This window comes from Arachis stenosperma, chromosome 6 (genome assembly GCF_014773155.1).
Source record: "Arachis stenosperma cultivar V10309 chromosome 6, arast.V10309.gnm1.PFL2, whole genome shotgun sequence".
NCBI classification, from domain to species: domain Eukaryota; kingdom Viridiplantae; phylum Streptophyta; class Magnoliopsida; order Fabales; family Fabaceae; genus Arachis; species Arachis stenosperma.
In genome coordinates, this window is record NC_080382.1 from 128,039,652 (window position 1) to 128,059,194 (window position 19,543).

Consider the following 19,543-nt stretch of genomic DNA (forward strand, 5'->3'; position numbering starts at 1 on the left):
AAGGAAGGTGCTGGGTAACTTTACTGCACCTACTCCCGACTTCTATGGGAGAAGCATCTCTATCCCTGCCATTGGAGCAAACAACTTTGAGCTTAAGCCTCAATTAGTTTCTCTAATGCAACAGAATTGCAAGTTCCATGGACTTCCATTGGAAGATCCTCATCAGTTTTAAGCTGAGTTCTTGCAAATCTGTGACACTGTGAAGACTAATGGGGTTGACCCTGAGGTCTACAGACTTATGCTATTCCCTTTTGTTGTAAGAGACAGAGCTAGGATATGGTTGGACTCACAACCTAAAGAAAGCCTGAACTCTTGGGAAAAGCTAGTCAATGCCTTCTTGGCAAAGTTCTTTCCACCTCAAAAATTGAGTAAGTTTAGAGTGGAAGTCCAAACCTTCAGACAGAAGGAAGGTGAATCCCTCTATGAAGCTTGGGAAAGATACAAACAATTAATCAGAAAGTGTCCATCTGACATGCTTTCTGAATGGAGCGTCATAGGTATCTTCTATGATGGTTTGTCTGAACTGTCTAAGATGTCATTGGATAGCTCTGCTGGAGGATCTCTTCATCTGAAGAAGACGCCTACAGAAGCTCAAGAACTCATTGAAATGGTTGCAAATAACCAATTCATGTACACTTCTGAAAGGAATCCTGTGAACAATGGGACGAATCAGAAGAAAGGAGTTCTTGAGATTGATACTCTGAATGCCATATTGGCTCAAAACAAAATATTGACTCAGCAAGTTAATATGACCTCTCAAAGTCTGTCTGGAATGCAAGCTGCACCAGGCAGTACTAAGGATGCTTCATCTGAAGAAGAAGCTTATGATCCTAAGAACCCTTCAATGGAAGAGGTGAACTACATGGGAGAACCCTATGGAAACACCTATAATCCTTCATAGAGAAATCATCCAAATCTCTCATGGAAGGATCAACAGAGACCTCAACAAGGTTTCAACAACAATAATGGTGGAAGAAACAGGTTTAGCAATGGCAAGCCTTTTCCATAATCTTCTCAGCAACAGATAGAGAATTCTAAGCAGAGCCACTCTGACTTAGCAACCATGGTCTCTGATCTAATCAAAACCACTCAAAGTTTCATGACTGAAACAAGGTCCTCCATTAGGAATTTGGAGGCACAAGTGGGACAGCTGAGCAAGAAAATTACTGAACTCCCTCCTAGTACTCTTCCAAGCAATACAGAAGAGAATTCAAAAGGAGAATGCAAGGCCATTAACATGACCCACATGGCCGAACTTGGAGAGGAGGAAGAGGCAGTGATCGCCACTGAGGAAGACCTCAATGGACGTCCACTGGCCTCCAATGAGTTCCCTAATGAGGAACCATGGGAATCTGAGGCTCATAATGAGACCATAGAGATTCCATTGGATTTACTTCTGCCATTCATGAGCTCGGATGAGTATTCTTCCTCTGAAGAGGATGAAGATGTCACTGAAGAGCAAGTTGCTAAATACCTTGGAGCAATCATGAAACTAAATGACAAGTTATTTGGTAATGAGACTTGGGAGGATGAACCCCCTTTGCTCACCAAAGAACTGGATGACTTGTCTAGGCAGAAATTACCTCAAAAGAGACAGGACCCTGGGAAGTTCTCAATACCTTGTACCATAGGCACCATGACCTTTAAGAAGGCTCTGTGTGACCTAGGGTCAAGCATAAACCTTATGCCTCTCTTTGTAATGGAGAAGCTAGGGATCTTTGAGGTGCAAGCTGCAAGAATCTCACTAGAGATGGCAGACAATTCAAGAAAACAAGCTTATGGACTTGTAGAGGATGTTTTGGTGAAAGTTGAAGACCATTACATCCCTGCTGATTTCATAGTCCTAGAGACTGGGAAGTGCATGGATGAATCCATCATCCTTGGCAGACCCTTCTTAACCACAGCAAAGGCTGTGATTGATGTTGACAGAGGAGAATTGATCATTCAAATGAATGAAGAATCCTTTGTGTTTAAGACTCAAGGATACTCCTCTGTAACCATGGAGAGGAAGCATGAAGAGTTTCTCTCAAAACAGAGTCAAACAGAGCCCCCACAGTCAAACTCTAAGTTTGGTGTTGGGAGGCCACAACCAACTTCTAAGTTTGGTGTTGAACCCCCACATTCAAACTCTAAGTTTGGTGTTGGGAGGTTCCAACATTGCTCTGAACATCCGTGAGGCTCCATGAAAGCCCACTGTCAAGCTACTGACATTAAAGAAGCGCTTGTTGGGAGGCAACCCAATGTTATATTTATCTATTTTCCTTTGTTATTTTATGTTTTCTATAGGTTGATGGTTGATAAACCCCATTTGTAGGGCTTATCTTATGCTTGATTTAGGGGATTTTATAACCTTTTACCCACATTTATGCAATGAATTAGCATGGTTTTGTATATTCTCCTTTAATTATGCTTAAGAGTGAAAACATGCTTTTTAGGTCTTAAAATAAATAAATTTAATTCACCTTGATTCCATTAGATGCCTTGATATGTTTGTTAAGTTATTTAAGGTTTAGGAGGCAAAAATTGGATCAAGGGAATGAAGAAAGAAAGCATGAAAAGTTGGAGAACTCATGAAGAGATGAAAGAACCGGAAAGCTGTCAAGCCGACCTCTTCGCACTTAAATGACCATAACTTGAGCTACAGAGGTCCAAATGATGCAGTTCAAGTTGGGTTGAAAAGCTAACATCCGGAGCTTCGAAACGATATAAGATTTGCCATAGTTGCATCGCGCATAGGGGTGCGTACACGCACGATACGCGGACGCACCGATGGTGGCACATGACCCACTTAATGCAACACGTGGCCATCGATTTTAGAAGCCTTGTGGGCCCAATCCAACTCATTTCTGATGCTATTTAAGCCAAGTATTGAAGAGGAATCAACATACTTTTAACCAATTAGCTTAGTTTAGTTTTAGAAGTAGTTTCTAGAGAGAGAAGCTCTCACTTCTCTCTAGGATTAGGATTAGAATTAGGTTTAGTTCTTAGATCAAGATTTTAATTTATCTTCTTCTACTTCTATCTTCTCAATTCCTTGTAGTTACATTCATTCTTCTTCCATTCCTTTGTTGAAATTTCCTTTATGTTGTTCTTATGCTTTGTTGTAGATCTACTATTGTTCATTTTATTTTCTTTCAATTCAATAAGAGGTAATTCATAATAATTGTTCTTCTTTGCTTTTCTATTGTTGATCTCTTGCCTTTGTAGTTAGATCTCTCTTTAATTCTTGCAATTTATATTGTTTACTTTTATTGCCTTTTATGTGTTTGCTGAAATGCCTCTTCTAGATATAGTATAGATTTTGTTCCTCTTGGCCTAGGTAGAGTAATTAGTGATACTTGAGTTATCTAATTCCTTTGTTGATTGGTAATTGGAGAGATTGCTAATTGGTTTGGAGTGCACTAAAGCTAGTCTTTCCTTGGGAGTTGGCTAGGACTTGTGGCTCAAGTCAATTCATCCACTTGACTTTCCTTTATTTAGTAAGGGTTAACTAAGTGGTAGCAATGAACAATTATCATCACAATTGAGAAGGATAACTAGGATAGGACTTCTAATTTTCATACCTTGCCAAGAGCCTTTTATAGTTGTTAGTTTATTTTCATTGCCATTTACTTTTCATGCTTCTTATCCAAAACCCCAAAACACATTTCTAACCAATAACAAGACACTTTATTGTAAATCATAGGGAGAACGACCCGAGGTTTAAATACTTCGGTTTATAGATTTTAGGGGTTTGTACTTGTGACAAACAAATTTTTGCATGAAAGGATTATTGTTGGTTTAGAGACTATACTTCAACGAGATTTCATTTGTGAAATTCTAAACCGTCAAAAATCCGTTCATCAATGATCATGGGAAGTCACAAAATCAATTGAAAAAGCAAAAACAGAATGAAAAACAGAAAGAAAAATAGCACACCCTGGAGGAAAACCTTGCTGGCGTTTAAACGCCAGTAAGGGCAGCAAATGGGCGTTTAACGCCCAGTCTGGCACCATTATGGGTGTTTAACGCCAGAAAGGGGCACCAGAATGGCGTTTAACGCCAGGAATGGGCATCAAGCTGGTGTTAAACGCCAGAAATGGGCACCAGCCTGGCGTTTAATGCCAGGATTGGCAGAAAGAGCAATTTTGCTTGCCACTTGGTGCAGGGATGAATTATCCTTGACACCTCAGGATCTGTGGACCCCACAGGATCCCCACCTACCCCACCACTCTCTCTCTTCTTCACCTATTCACCAATCACCTCAACACCTCTTCCCCAAAAAACCCCTCACCTATCAAATCCCACTATTCTCTTCACCACTCACATCCATCCTTCATAAAACCCCACCTACCTCACCATTCAAATTCAAACCACTTTTCCTCCCAAAACCACCTATAATGGCCGAACCATACACCCCCTCTCCATTCCTATATAAACCCATCTTCACTCCTTCATTATCACACAACCTAAACATTACTTCTCCCCCTTGGCCGAACCACAAAGCCACCTCCATCTCCTCTATTTCTTCTTCTTCTGCTCTCTTCTTCCTTCTTTTGCTCGAGGACGAGCAAACCTTCTAAGTTTGGTGTGGTAAAAGCATTGCTTTTTGTTTTTCCATAACCATTTATGGCATCTAAGGCTAGAGAAACCTCTAGAAAGAGGAAAGGAAAGGCAAAAGCTTCCACCTCCGAGTCATGGGAGATGGAGAGATTCATCTCAAGGGTGCATCAAGACCACTTCTATGAAGTTGTGGCCATGAAGAAAGTGATCCCCGAGGTCCCTTTCAAACTCAAAAAGAGTGAATATCTGGAGATCCGACATGAGATCCGAAGAAGAGGTTGGGAAGTTCTTACCAACCCCATTCAACAAGTCAGAATCTTAATGGTTCAAGAGTTCTATGCCAATGCATGGATCACCAAGAACCATGATCAAAGTGTGAACCCGAACCCAAAGAATTAGCTTACAATGGTTCGGGGGAAATACTTAGATTTTAGTCCAGAAAATATAAGGTTGGCATTCAACTTGCCCATGATGCAAGGAGATGAACACCCTTACACTAGAAGGGTCAACTTTGATCAAAGGTTGGACCAAGTCCTCATAGACATTTGTGAAGAGGGCGCTCAATGGAAGAGAGATTCAAGAGGGAAGCCGGTTCAACTGAGAAGGCATGACCTTAAGCCCGTGGCTAGGGGATGGTTGGAGTTTATTCAACGCTCAATCATTCCCACTAGCAACCGATCTGAAGTTACTATAGACCGGGCCATCATGATTCATAGCATCATGATTGGAGAGGAAGTAGAAGTTCATAAGGTTATAGCCCAAGAACTTTATAAGGTGGCGGACAAGTCCTCTACCTTAGCAAGGTTAGCCTTTCCTCATCTTATTTGTCACCTCTGTTATTCAGTTGGAATTGACATAGAGGGAGATATCCTCATTGATGAGGACAAGCCCATCACTAAGAAAAGGATGGAGCAAACAAGAGATCCCACTCATCATGAAATCCCTGAGATACCTCAAGGGATGCACTTTTCTCCACAAAACTATTGGGAGCAAATCAACACCTCCCTAGGAGAATTGAGTTCCAACATGGGACAACTAAGGGTGGAGCACCAAGAACATTCCATCCTCCTCCATGAAATTAGAGAAGACCAAAGAATCATGAGAGAGGAGCAACAAAGGCAAGGAAGAGACATTGGGGAGCTCAAGCACTCCATAAGATCTTCAAGAGGAAGAACAAGCCGCCATCACTAAGGTAGACCCGTTCTTTAATTTCCTTGTTCTTTATTTTCCTGTTTTTCGAATGTTCATGCTTATGTTTATCTATGTTTGTGTCTTATGATCATTAGTGTCTTAATGTCTATGCCTTAAAGTTATGAATGTCCTATGAATCCATCACCTTTCTTAAATGAAAAATGTTCTTAATTGAAAAAGAGAAGAATTGCATGAATTTTGAATTTTATAACAGATTAATTATTTTGATGTGGTGGCAATACTTTTGACTTCTGAATGTATGCTTGAACAGTGCATATGTCTTTTGAATTTGTTGTTCATGAATGTTGGCTCTTGAAAGAATGATGAAAAAGAAGACATGTTACTGAGGATCTGAAAAATCATAAAAATGATTCTTGAAGCAAGAAAAAGTAGTGAATAGCAAAAAAAAAAAAAAACGAAAAGGAAGAGAAAGAAATAAAGTTGTGATTCAAGGCAAAAAGAGTGTGCTTAAGAACCCTAGACACCTCTAATTGGGGACTCTAGCAAAGCTGAGTCACAATCTGAAAAGGTTCACCCAGTTATGTGTCTGTGGCATGTATGTATCCGGTGGTAATACTGGAAGACAGAGTGCTTTGGGCCACGGCCAAGACTCATAAAGTAGCTGTGTTCAAGAATCATCATACTTAACTAGGAGAATCAATAACACTATCTGGATTCTGAGTTCCTATAGAAGCCAATCATTCTGAATTTCAAAGGATAAAGTGAGATGCCAAAACTGTTCAGAGGCAAAAAGCTAAAAGCCCCGCTCATCTAATTAATACTAATCTTCATAGATGTTTTTGGAATTCATTTCATATTCTCTTCTTTTTATCTTATTTGATTTTCAGTTGCTTGGGGACAAGCAACAATTTAAGTTTGGTGTTGTGATGAGCGGATAATTTATACGCTTTTTGGCATTGTTTTTAGTATGTTTTAGTTAGTTTTTATTATATTTTTATTAGTTTTTAGTTAAAATTTACTTTTCTGGACCTTACTATGAGTTTGTGTGTTTTTCTGTGATTTCAGGTATTTTCTGGCTGAAATTGAGGGACCTGAGCAAAAATCTGATTCAGAGGCTGAAAAGGACTGCAGATGCTGTTGGATTCTGACCTCCCTGCACTCGAAGTGGATTTTCTGGAGCTACAGAAGTCCAATTGGCGCGCTCTCAATTGTGTTGAAAAGTAGACATCCTGGACTTTCCAGCAATGTATAATAGTCCATACTTTTCCCGAGATTTGATGGCCCAAACAGGCGTTCCAAGTCAGCTCAAGAATTCTGGCGTTTAACGCCGGAACTGGCACAAGAATGGGAGTTAAACGCCCAAACTGGCACAAAAGCTGGCGTTTAACTCCAAGAAAAGTCTCTACACATGAAAGCTTCAATGCTCAGCCCAAGCACACACCAAGTGGGCCCAAAAGTAGATTTTTATGTCATTTACTCATCTTTGTAAACCCTAAGCTACTAGTTCTCTACAAATAGGACCTTTTACTATTGTATTCTTATCTTGGTAGCTATCTTTTGATCATGTTTTGATGATTGAACCATCTTTGGGAGGCTGCCCATTCGGCCATGCCTAGACCTTGTTCTTATGTATTTTCAACGGTGGAGTTTCTACATACCATAGATTAAGGTGTGGAGCTCTGCTGTACCTCGAGTATTAATGCAATTACTATTGTTCTTCTATTCAATTCGGCTTATTCTTGTTCTAAGATATCACTTGTTCCTCAACTTGATGAATGTGATGATCTGTGACACTCATCATCATTCTCACCTATGAACGTGTGCCTGACAACCACCTCCGTTCTACCTTAGATTGAGTGGATATCTCTTGGATTCCTTAATCAGAATCTTCGTGGTATAAGCTAGAATTGATGACAGCATTCAAGAGAATCCGGAAGGTCTAAACCTTGTCTGTGGTATTCTGAGTAGGATTCAAGGATTGAATGACTATGACGAGCTTCAAACTCCTAAAGGCTGGGCGTTAGTGACAAACGCAAAAGAATCACTGGATTCTATTCCAACCTGATTGAGAACCGACAGATGATTAGCCGTGCTGTGACAGAGCGCGTTAAACATTTTCACTGAGAGGACGAGACTGTAGCCACTGACAACGGTGATGCCCAACATACAGCTTGCCATGGAAAGGAGTAAGAAGGATTGGATGAAGATAGTAGGAAAGCAGAGAGATGGAAGGGACAAAGCATCTCCATACGCTTATCTGAAATTCTCACCAATGAATTATATAAGTATCTCTATCTTTATTTTATGTTTTATTCATCTTTTAATTATCAATCCTCCATAACCATTTGAATCCGCCTGACTGAGATTTACAAGATGACCATAGCTTGCTTCATACCAACAATCTCCGTGGGATCGACCCTTACTCGCGTAAGGTTTATTACTTGGACGACCCAGTGCACTTGCTGGTTAGTTGTGCGAAGTTGTGATAAAGAGTTGAGATTGCAATTGAGCGTACCATGTTGATGGCGCCATTGATGATCACAATTTCATGCACCATAAGGACACCCAAAGAATAATCTATTAGGGTTCTCCATTGTCTGAGACTGGAAGACTATAGCATACATCCTGCACTTGCACTTAGGGTATTCTACTTTTCTAAAACACCTCTTACTCCCAACAGTGGTACTTTCAACGCTCAACCCATCGTTGGAAGGTCTCCCTCCATGACGCCTACTTGTCGATGTGCTGCCTTTACTTGCCATTACCAATTAACTTCCCTCAATCTACGTTGATTTCGATAAAAAGCACAGGGAAAAAATCAGTTATGGTTTACGTTGGAAGAGAGTTTAAGAGAAATCCTAATTTCATAGAAGGTCCAAGAGAAAGGTTGAGGACTAATTTTTTCTATTCAAAATGACGTCATTTGGAGTTGTCAAAAACGACATGGTTTTAGTCACGTGTGTAGAAACTAATGTGTCATGCGAGTGATGCGTAACATTTTACCTGACACATCACACTTACAACCTCCACGTAGGAGAAAGAGTGTTTTGTTAACCGGCTAAACTTGGGAGGGAGACATATTTAGTATATATCTAAAATTCTTAGGGACTAGAGGACCTAATTAATTTTTTTTAAGGATAAATTTATCGGATGGCCAAATTTTTGAGGACCAATTTGGAGTATTATTATAAATTGTAAAATATAAAATGTGATATCGAAATTATTAGTTGTCAAAGGCTATTAAAAATCTATATCCCACATTTCAAATTTCTTTTGAAAAGTGTCACATTTATCAAAATAAGTAGGATAAATACGTTTAAATAAAACTTTTTTTATTGTCTTTTATATCAATATTTGGATATACTGTTGGATATATGAAGATGGTTTCAAGGTACAATTTATACTTTATTGTATATGTATAATTTTTTTCTTTTTTGTAAGTTTATGTACTAGTCATTCTACAAATATTTCATGATTAGTAAAAATTTTTAAGAGTAAAATTATAAAAATTTGAATTTATTTAGAATAAAAGTAATGTGATTAAGTTTAATTTACTTAGATGTGGTTAAAAAAATAATTGAATAACTATGTACCGTAAAAAATAATATTATTTAAAAATAAAATTAAAATTTATTTTTATGTATCGTTTTTGTCCCCAACATTTTCGTCCTATTTAAGTCCCTAGCTAACGTTTCAAAATCATCTCAATGTTGTCCACCGTCAATTCTGTTAATAGATCATTAACGACAGGACAACATTGAGCCAATTTTAAAAAGTTAGGGACTTAAATAAGATGATTTAAATGTTAGGAATACTTTTGGGACTTATCATAAACGTTGGGGATAAAAACGATACTTTACTCAATCTTGTTTGTCACAAAATCTCTAGTTCCTTCTATAAAAAAGGCGATAGCTTGAGAAGAAATAAAATCTGGACCCAAGTCCTTTTTTTTTATCTCATTCTCAATTTTTTTCTTGGTTCAATCAATTCTTTGTCACTTAGACGTTATTATTTTGATTATTTATTTCTTGTAAAATATTAGTACCATTTTGGGAATATTCTGAACTAGAAGTTGAATCATTGATAAATTTATTTTCAATAAATTTTATCTTTCTTGATTTAATAACTATATTAGACACTAAGTCTAATATTCTATATGCTTTAAAATTTTGAGCATATCCTATGAAAGTTCCTTTTTTGACTCTTGGCCCCAATTTGATTTTCTTTTGATCAGAAACTCGATAAAAGGCTAAACACCCCTACACTTTTAGATAATTCAAATTAGATTTTTTTTCTTTCCGAATTTATAAAGAAAAACCTTTCTATGTCTTAAGGTATCCTATTATGGATATGACATGATGTCAATAACGCTTCATCCCACAAATTGTAAAACAATTTTACATTTAGTAACATTGAATTAACCATATCCACTAAGGTACAATTTTTTTTGTTGTTATGTGTTCTGTAACCATGCCAATATGCATATTTTAGACTTTTTTTTGCAACTATAGTAATTAGATCATTCTCTTCCACGCACTGAGTTGATCTTTGGTACTTTCTTTTTTAGAAGTTTATATTTTTTAATGTAATGTCCTTTCTTGTGACAATGATAACACTTTTTATCTCTTTTTGCTTACTTTGAATCTTTTTGAAAACTTTTTTTTCCTTCTTGTTGGTGTTGTTTTCACCAATATGATTCACTTTAAAACTTTGAGAAAAATACACAGTATCACGTTTTGAAGTTTCCTTCTCTATATGTATATACCTTAGTAATTTCTCAATTGTGAAATCCTACCAAGATGTAAAAGTTTGTTCCTATAACCATTTCAAGATGAAGGCAATTTTGAAATAATTGCTCCAACTTGTAATAATTCAAGGATCATTATTTATAGATCACGAAATCTATTTACAAAGATTTGTATTTCATGAATTTGATCCATAACAGGCATAATATCATTCATAATAAATTCAAAATATTTCAACATAATAAACTTTTCTGTTCCTTGTCGTTTAATATTGTACTTTTTTCCCAAAGACTTCCAATCCTCCAATGGTGATTGAATTGAAATGTAGAGATCATAGAGTCGGTAGGATAAAGTATTGAGAATATGACCTCGACATGCAAAAATATTTTCATCTCATTTCTTCTTCAATTGAACAATTTTTTCTTTCTCTTCCAGTGTGGAATTTTCAGCAACATCGATAATTGGGGTAGTTTTCGCGTCAATCACATATGCAAGATTAAGAATCGAAAGAAGAAACATCATCTTGTCTTTCTAACGGTTGAAGTTTGTTATATCAAAGCGATCCAACTTGACAAACTCTTGATTCATGACCTTGAACGTGGTATTTTGATCTTGTACCATCTTCAAGAAATATTTCTCTAAAATTGTTGAATATATATGAAGATGGTTTCAAGGCATGATTAGATCGTTTTCTTTAAAGAGATATTTGTCCACACTTAGTTGCTATAGGGTTGATGACAATACTCTCACAGGATACAATGAAACTTAAAAATTTCTTAATTAGCAATAATAAAATATTCTCAACTCTCTTAAACAAAAAGATCTTTTAATAATTAAAATACACACTTGATTAGTATATTTAAATAGTAAACAAAAATTTTATTTATATCTATTGTATATAGCAATTATAATTTATCTATGTACATAAATAATTATGACTCTATGTACTATTATCATAATTTATAATATATAAACGATTAATAACTATTTTTAATACTAATAATAACATTAATAATAATATATTAATTAATCAAATTTATAAATACTTCTTATACAAGCTCACAAATATAAGTAGGCTATTATAATTCGTGAAAGAAGAGAAAAAGTAAAGAATTTAGTTTGCAACTAAAATAAATAAATTTTTTATGATAAAATTTTGATCATTAAAATATCATTTACGTTACAAATAAAATAAGTAATACGTAACCCTTATGTCGTTTGTATATTACGCAAAAATATAAATAATTTTAAATATTAATGTATGTATAAAACTATAAATAATGAATTTAATTTATTTAATTAAAAAAAGTCCAGTTCCAACTTCCAACTCAATTTATTGGCGATAATAATATCTCCGGCAGTTTCTGAGCGCGAGTGCCACGTGAATAGTGCACATTCAATGAACCTCGTCAAGTCGTCGTCCGTCGCCACTCCAAACGCATAGGTGTCAAAAATACAAAAATGTGTATAAAACTATAAATCAAAATCACAGTGGCAATATGCGCAATTGTCTCAAAAATGCATGGGCACTTTTGTAAATCCAAAATACGTAGAACTTATAAGCTTCTTTCCCTTCTCTCATTCTCTCTCTCACTCGCGTCTTCGAGGTTCTCAGCGAAGTCGTAAAAGGTACTCTCTCTTTCTCTTTCTCTCTCTGCGCTTTGGATCCTCAAATCTAGGGCTTCATCCTCATCCATCCTTCTTTGAAATTTCCCTGATCGGGTCAACAGTTTTCGTTATCCAAATCTAGATATGCAAGGCTAATATTCATTTCTTCCATCTTTCAGTCCTTGTAATGTTACTCACTAAACTTTTCTTGAGTTCTGACTTTTTGGCTCTACCTCAGTAAATTGTTCTCATAATTGTAAAATACATCTTTGAGATCTTTGGTTCCTTTTTTCTGATCATAGTTCTTTCACTTAATTTGCGGAAGTGCGGATTTTTTTCGTAGATTTGATTTTTTTTCTCTTTTGCTTGTTCCGTTTCTGTGTTTTGTTTATTGTGGTGCTGCGATCGTTATGGTAACTTTATTATTGTGATGGAGTTTCTTCAAAGCTACTCAGCCATGAGAAATGGATCTCATGTTACCAGAGTTGTGGTTATCAATCTGAAAATTTGACCGGTTGATTCGATGTTTCTTTTCTTTTTCCTTAACATATTTAAGATGGCTTCAGAATTGATATGATTGGTCTCTTGATTGAATTTGCGAGCTGATTGCAAGCTCTGAAGACGATGTTTATTCAATTTAACATTTAAAGTTAGAATTATTGCTTGTCTATTGTTGGAAATAGATTAGATGGCACTAGTACCAGTGGGTCAGTTTCTGCTTTTTGTGAAATGTTATATAATATCTGTGGTGTCTTGTACCATTTCTCTTGATTATACTAGTTTGGTGGATTTTACTTCCTCACTTTTTTTTATTATTTAATACATAAGTAGATGGACTTCAAATATCAATCTGCAACAATTGTATTCTTTTTCTGATTGTTTACTGCTATTTCCTGTTCTCACTGTATTTATTTATTTATTTTCAAGTGTTTGGTGTGCTGCTTGAATAAGGTTTGTGTTGTTAGGGTTTCACAAGATGGAGGGCATGCATAGCTTCTGGCAATTGGGTGATGAACTTCGTGGTCACTCAAAGTCATCTGAGGATCACAAATGGTTGATGGTTGCTTCTAAATTGGCTGAGCAGACAAGATCAAAGGGAGAACGAGTGAATAACTTAGATCTCTCAAAGGGCCCTATTGAACCAAAGCCAAGAGATAAATTTGGGTTCCAGGAGGAGAACAAGTTTGACACACTTAACTTAAGCATGCTAAATCTGGACCCGAAAGTTACTGAAAATGTGAGCAAAAGCTCGCTACGGAACAGTGCTTACAATATTAATGCTGTGTACCACAAAAGCAATGCAAACTTGGTGGGAAACTTGAACAGCAACAAGTATAGTGCTAATATTCCGCACAACAAAGAGTCCAACAATAACAGCAATATCAATAACAATGAAAACAACAATTCAAATGCAGCTGACAAAAGGTTTAAGACCCTACCTGCAGCAGAGACACTCCCACGGAATGAAGTGCTTGGGGGATACATCTTTGTCTGTAATAATGACACAATGCAGGAAGACCTCAAACGTCAGCTATTTGGTAAGCAATATTATGGCTATTTGATTATATTCTCTTATTCAAATACTTGAGGACTGATGCTTGCATTTATTTTGTAGGTTTGCCTCCAAGATATCGAGATTCTGTTCGGGCCATAACACCAGGATTACCTCTTTTTCTGTATAACTATACTACTCACCAACTGCATGGCATTTTTGAGGTGGGCTATTCTTAATTTTTCAGAGTATGCTTGAATATGTTGTGTGAAAGAGGCTACATTCATTGGAAAAGCCACAAAACCTGAGAACTGTTGTGTGCTGATTTGTGTGGTCAAAGAACAAGAGTGCACTACCAGCAGATTTCATTTTGGTTTTTGTGCCATTTATAGAATTAGAGAGGTACACTGTTTGGGGATTTATGTTTAGCTGCAGTTTCATAGGTCGTTTTGGGGTATCTACTACTTTTTCCGAGTACGAGGGCATGATAATGACTCTGTTTGAATTCGCTCTCCAATAATTTTGTTATTCTTCATCTAGTGGGGTATGTTCTGTTTTGGGAATCTTGTGTTTTTGAAGAGGTCTGTCGTCTCTTGCTTCTTCTCTTGCTTCTTTTAAATAGCTAGAGTGTAATGGTGGAAAATAGAGAAGAAAAAGTTAATGATAGCCTAAGTGAGATTTAGTTTATTTAGTCATTAAGATAATTCTTGGTTGCAGGCAGCAAGTTTTGGTGGCTCTAACATAGATCCAACTGCATGGGAGGACAAAAAGTGCAAAGGCGAGTCAAGGTTCCCAGCTCAGGTAGAAATGGAAGAGTCCATATATTTAGAAAGACATATATTTAGCTTGTCTTTCTCTAAGATACTGAAGGGATAGTCAATTTTCTTCCAAATCTTCATATGTAGGTGAGAATCCGTGTCAGGAAAGTCTGTAAGGCATTGGAGGAAGACGCATTCAGGCCAGTGTTGCATCACTATGATGGTCCAAAGTTTCGTCTTGAGCTGTCAGTTCCAGAGGTATGACAGTATTTCTGTTCTCATTTACCAATATATGTATGCTCTCTCTCTAATGGTGTGGAATTCTGAATTGATTTTTAGACTCTGGATTTGATGGATCTATGTGAACAAGCTGGTTCGGCTGCATAAGCAAACAACCGAATATGCAACAAAAAAGAAAAAAGGATGGTAAGGCTTGGTGTGACAGCTGTGTGCTTTTTCACAGATTTTCCATGAAGCGTAAGCTTGGAAAGCCAGTTACGTGTTGAGTGTTGAGAAGCTGCTGAATAAATGATGTGGTGTCCACATGAAGATGCGTTGTAGCTTAAGCTTTTGCATGACATTTTAAATGTATGATTAAGTACAGACCTGCTATGAAATCATAGAGATGGCTGTCTGTACCAAGTAAAGTGTTATATATTTCTGTTAAAACCAAAGAAGAAAAAAGTGGTGTTTTTTGTAAGATTATCAAATATTAAGTTGCTTGAAGTGAATCTTTACTTACTGTCAGTTTGATGTCCTCTCAAAATGAGAAATGGATTTTTCTTTTTAATAATTTTTTTAATATAAAAGAAGAGAGTTCATTTAGAAGCTGCTAAACACAAAGCACCGACATTCCACCAAATTAGACAGAAAAAGCCAAAAAGGCATACCATTCTTGTTTCAATTATAGAATATCGATGAAGGACATGGAATGGCATGGGTTGGCTTTCCGTGTCAATATGATTAAACAAATCACATTTTCCAAAGGAATATAACATGACAGAGGGGGTGTGTGTGCTCGGTCCGGTGATCTGGATTTGATTTTAGTATTTTGTTGGTTTATTGTGAAGTTTTGAATTTGATTTTAAATTAATTTGAAATAATTTGGATTCAATTTGATCATATATAGTTAGTATAATTTTATAAATTTTAAATACTAAAATAAAATGACTTTAATTAAATTTAATAAATATTATATAATATCTATATAAATATATTTAAAGGTATCATTAATTTTATTATAAAAAATGTATTTTTGCTATAGAGTATAAAAAGAATAGTGCATACATAAAAATTAATTACCAAATCAATTATTATGTATTTATATATAAATATATATTTAATTTATTTATAATATATATTTTATAAAATTTACTAAATTTGGTGATTGCTTTTTGTTGTATATAATTAGAATATAATTTTGGGATAGATTTGACCAATCCTTAATCCTAAACATAACCCAAAACTGAAACAAGCATCCACCCATGACTTGTGATGAAAATTGAATCAGTTGCCACCAAGTGCAGAAGTGCTTATGTTTGAAAAAACAGAACTTGAAACATAATTTATTTATTTCTAACTTCCTTATTTTTTGAGGCTGGTTTCTTTTTCCAATTTATCTTGAGGGGTCGATAGAACGAAGTGTTTTATTTTCTGGGTTTGAAAAACATAATCCATTAAAGTTGAATTAAACTCCAAAATAGTCCCTGAGATTGGCGTTTTGCACTAAAATCGTCCTTGAGATTTCAATTGCACCAATTACGTCTTTGAGATTGACAAAAATGCATCATATTAGTCCCTGACCTATTTTTCATTAACGACGTGATGACATGGCATGATGACGTGGACTGTAAGTGACACGTGTCACTTCATGATTTGACCACGTGTAATGGTATGATGATGTGGTGACTAGTGACATGTGGCATGCTGACGTGGATGGTTGTGCCACGTGTCATAATATTATTTGGCCACGTGTTCGATTGTGCCACGTGTCGCAGCAGTATTCGTCCACGTGACATCCATTATGCCATCGTTGTATATGCACTAAATTAGTCCCTCACTTTGCATTACGTGACTCATTTTAGTCCCTGAAATTGAATGTCGTGCACCAGACTAGTCCCTTCACCAATTTTTTCTCATTTTTTTTCTATAAATTCAAAATTCTCAATATTTTTTAATGCATCAATTTCAATTCTATTTTTTCACATATTTTTCAAATAAAAGTGTTTTTATAAAATATTTTTTCTCTAACGAATACCCAAATCGCCGACTTGGAGTTGACGTGAAGGCTTTTCAAATACCTTCACTACCATCTCCGACCTCTTTCAGTACTTTTATAAAATATTTTTTTTTTCTTGCGGATACCTCTAATAGCCGCCGTCTTGGAGTTGACGTGAAGGCATTTCAAGCTTCCCTCATTACCATCTCCGACCTCTTTCGTCTAGACTGCAGAGGTCAAAGGTGGTAATGAGGGTGCTTGAAGTTCCTTCAATCTAGCTCATTTATACATAACGAAAACGTGTATTTCATAAGAAAAAAAATATTTATTTTAATTATTAATTTCTTGTTAAAGTGAGGGCGCTGGGCTCCCTTAGGGGGGTGGATTGTAAAGGTCCCACATCGGTTGGAGAGGGGAACGAAGCATGCCTTATAAGGGTGTGGATACCTCTCCCTAGCATGACGCGTTTTGACGAGTGAGTGTGTGGGGTTTCGGCTATCATCCTTATCGTAAAAGGCAAAATCGTGAGACCTTGTGTGCCAAAGCGGACAATATCGTGCTAGCGGGTGGTCTGGGCTGTTATAGATGGTATCAGAGGCAGAACCCGGATCGATGTGCCAGCGAGGGCGCTGGGCTCCCTTAGGGGGGGTGGATTGTAAGGTCCCACATCGGTTGGGAAGGGGAACGAAGCATGCCTTATAAGGGTGTGGATACCTCTTCCTAGCATGACGCGTTTTGACGAGTGAGTGTGGGGGCTTCGGCTAGCATCCCTATCATCAAAGGCAAAACCGTGAGGCCTTGTGTGCCAAAGCGGACAATATCATGCTAGCGGGTGGTCTGGGCTGTTACAACATGTTTTTTTATGAAAAAAATGTGTCTAATCAATCATATAATTATTTTTTTTATAATAACATACTTATATATTACAAAATTTACCAATGTTAAATTATTAAAAAAAATTATATAATTAAAACTAAAATCTTAAATTTTTTATAAAAGCAGTTGTATTTAAATGATATATGAAAAAATAGAATTGAAATTAGTGTATCCAAGATATTAAAATTTTAAATTTGAAAAAAATGAGAAAAAAATCGGTGAAGGGACTAGTTTGGTGCACGACATTCAATTTCAGGGACTAAAATGAGTCACTTAGTGCAAAGTGAGGGACTAATTTGGTGCATATACAACGACGACAAATGGATGACACGTGGACGAATACTGTTGCGACACGTGACACAACAGGACACGTGGCCAAATAACAGTGTGACACGTGACACAACCATCCACGTCAGCATGCCACGTGTCACTGGTCACCACATCATCATACTATTACACGTGGCCAAACCATAAAGTGACATGTGTCACTTACAGTCCACGTCATCATGCCATGTCACATGTCGTTAATGAAAAATAGGTCAGGGACTAATATGGTGCATTTTTTTTCAATCTCAGAGACGTAATTGGTGCAATTGAAATCTCAGGGACGATTTTAGTGCAAAACGCCAATCTCAGGGACCATTTTAGAGTTTAACTCATTAAAGTTTCACGAATTGATTTTTTTTAATTTTAATCAACAATTCAGGTGATGACCCAAAAAACTTTTTTGAATAATTATTTTGTTCTATAATTTGTATATTGCTTGAAAATTTCGAGTATAATATATATATATATATATATATATATATATATATATATATATTCCAATGACTTTATTATTATCTTCATATGAAAATATTTTTTTAATTGGTGGAATGTAGAATTTATTTTTAGCATGTTATAGAAGTCTTATCTTTATCTAAAAGTATCATTATTCTCTTTAAATAGTTATTTTTTTCTAATAAGCTACACTTTTAGAGTGTGGCTAAACAAATATCTTTATAAAAAGATATTTTTAACATTTTCATTGGGCTTAATAAAAAATAATGAAATGAAATTGTTTGATGCAAAAATCATTTCGTAAAAAATTGAAGTATAATTATTCTAATATCTTTTGAAAATGAGAGGATAAATTATTCTGTCATGTTCTCCACTTTTAACACAAATTGGAGGATAACTTATCTAATGACTTGTGTACTTCTAACACCTCACACACTCATGATACCATGGATTCCACATCTTGATGGATCTGTCTCAAGCTTGGGTACTTGCACATGCAAAACCTGAATAAGATCTAGCTGTAATGGGTCTGGTTGTGACTGCGAAGTCAAAAAGTATAACGAGTTTGCAATAATTGATGGAGTCGCTGAAAGTCGAACAATGACCCAAATCCTCCAACGGTGGCGCTAGGGGGAGATAGCGATAATCTAGTGTAGTCCACTCTGTTGTGGATTTTACATCAGATGTTGTGCAACGCCTAGTGACCTGATTACGAGTACCGTCCTTAGTGATACTCAGACGTGACACGTCGAAGCTCTTCATCTGTAATGTGAGCCACATCGAACATGTCATCCATATCAATGGCTAAGTCATCATGCAACTAATCGGCCACCGATGATGATCTAAATTAGTACACCGTGTGCCTCGGAGGCTGAGATGGCTGCGTAGTGGATGCCTCATTCGCCGACCATCTTCTGGCTTCTCCTGTCGATGGTACTTAGGCTCCTCATCCTCCTCAACATCTAGCTGTTCCCTATGCTATTTGTCTCTCACCGATGTGTGCTTGTATGTGCCTTTGTCTCCGATGGGGATAATCCACTAGAAGTTTTCGAGGCTCATACAACGGTGCATACTGTAGGCTACACGAAGGTAGAACATGTAACAATGTGCATCCAGACGATCCAGGAAATTGCTACGGCAATTGCTAGCCCACCAAGTAAAGTACTGTACTGATGGTCGCATATTTGTTGTCAATATGACAATTGTTTGACGGTGATACTGAAAGCGGGCTCTTCATGCACCGTACAATCTACAAGTTCCGATGGTCACCACTTGTCCTCTAGTCTAATGTAGAAACGATAGAGGAGGAGCGTGTTTAATAGTCCTTAAACAAATCTCTATTTCTCTTAAGAAACAAGACCCTTCGTCTTTG

General features: G+C 36.5%; 1 protein-coding gene and 1 non-coding gene across 4 annotated transcripts; one reads left to right on the plus strand and one right to left on the minus strand.

Moving 5' to 3' along the window:
* Positions 1-370: 370 nt before the first annotated feature.
* LOC130938098 (small nucleolar RNA R71) lies at positions 371-474 on the minus strand. Its single transcript, XR_009069278.1, has one exon. It is a non-coding gene; the product is annotated as a small nucleolar RNA R71 (small nucleolar RNA).
* An 11,452-nt stretch (positions 475-11,926) lies between these two features.
* Positions 11,927-15,044, plus strand: LOC130935208 (B2 protein). Of its 3 annotated transcripts, none has more exons than XM_057864823.1 (6): positions 11,927-12,068; positions 12,975-13,585; positions 13,663-13,763; positions 14,257-14,340; positions 14,445-14,555; positions 14,637-15,044. In XM_057864823.1, exons 2-6 carry the CDS (start codon positions 13,024-13,026, stop codon positions 14,682-14,684), a joined length of 906 nt encoding a protein of 301 aa, XP_057720806.1. In that variant the 5' UTR covers positions 11,927-12,068; positions 12,975-13,023; the 3' UTR covers positions 14,685-15,044. The 3 variants fall into 3 exon arrangements, with proteins under 3 accessions (XP_057720806.1, XP_057720807.1, XP_057720808.1); XM_057864824.1 differs by having other exon boundaries at positions 11,965-12,068; positions 13,013-13,585; XM_057864825.1 differs by having other exon boundaries at positions 11,984-12,068; positions 12,999-13,585.
* Positions 15,045-19,543: the final 4,499 nt, after the last annotated feature.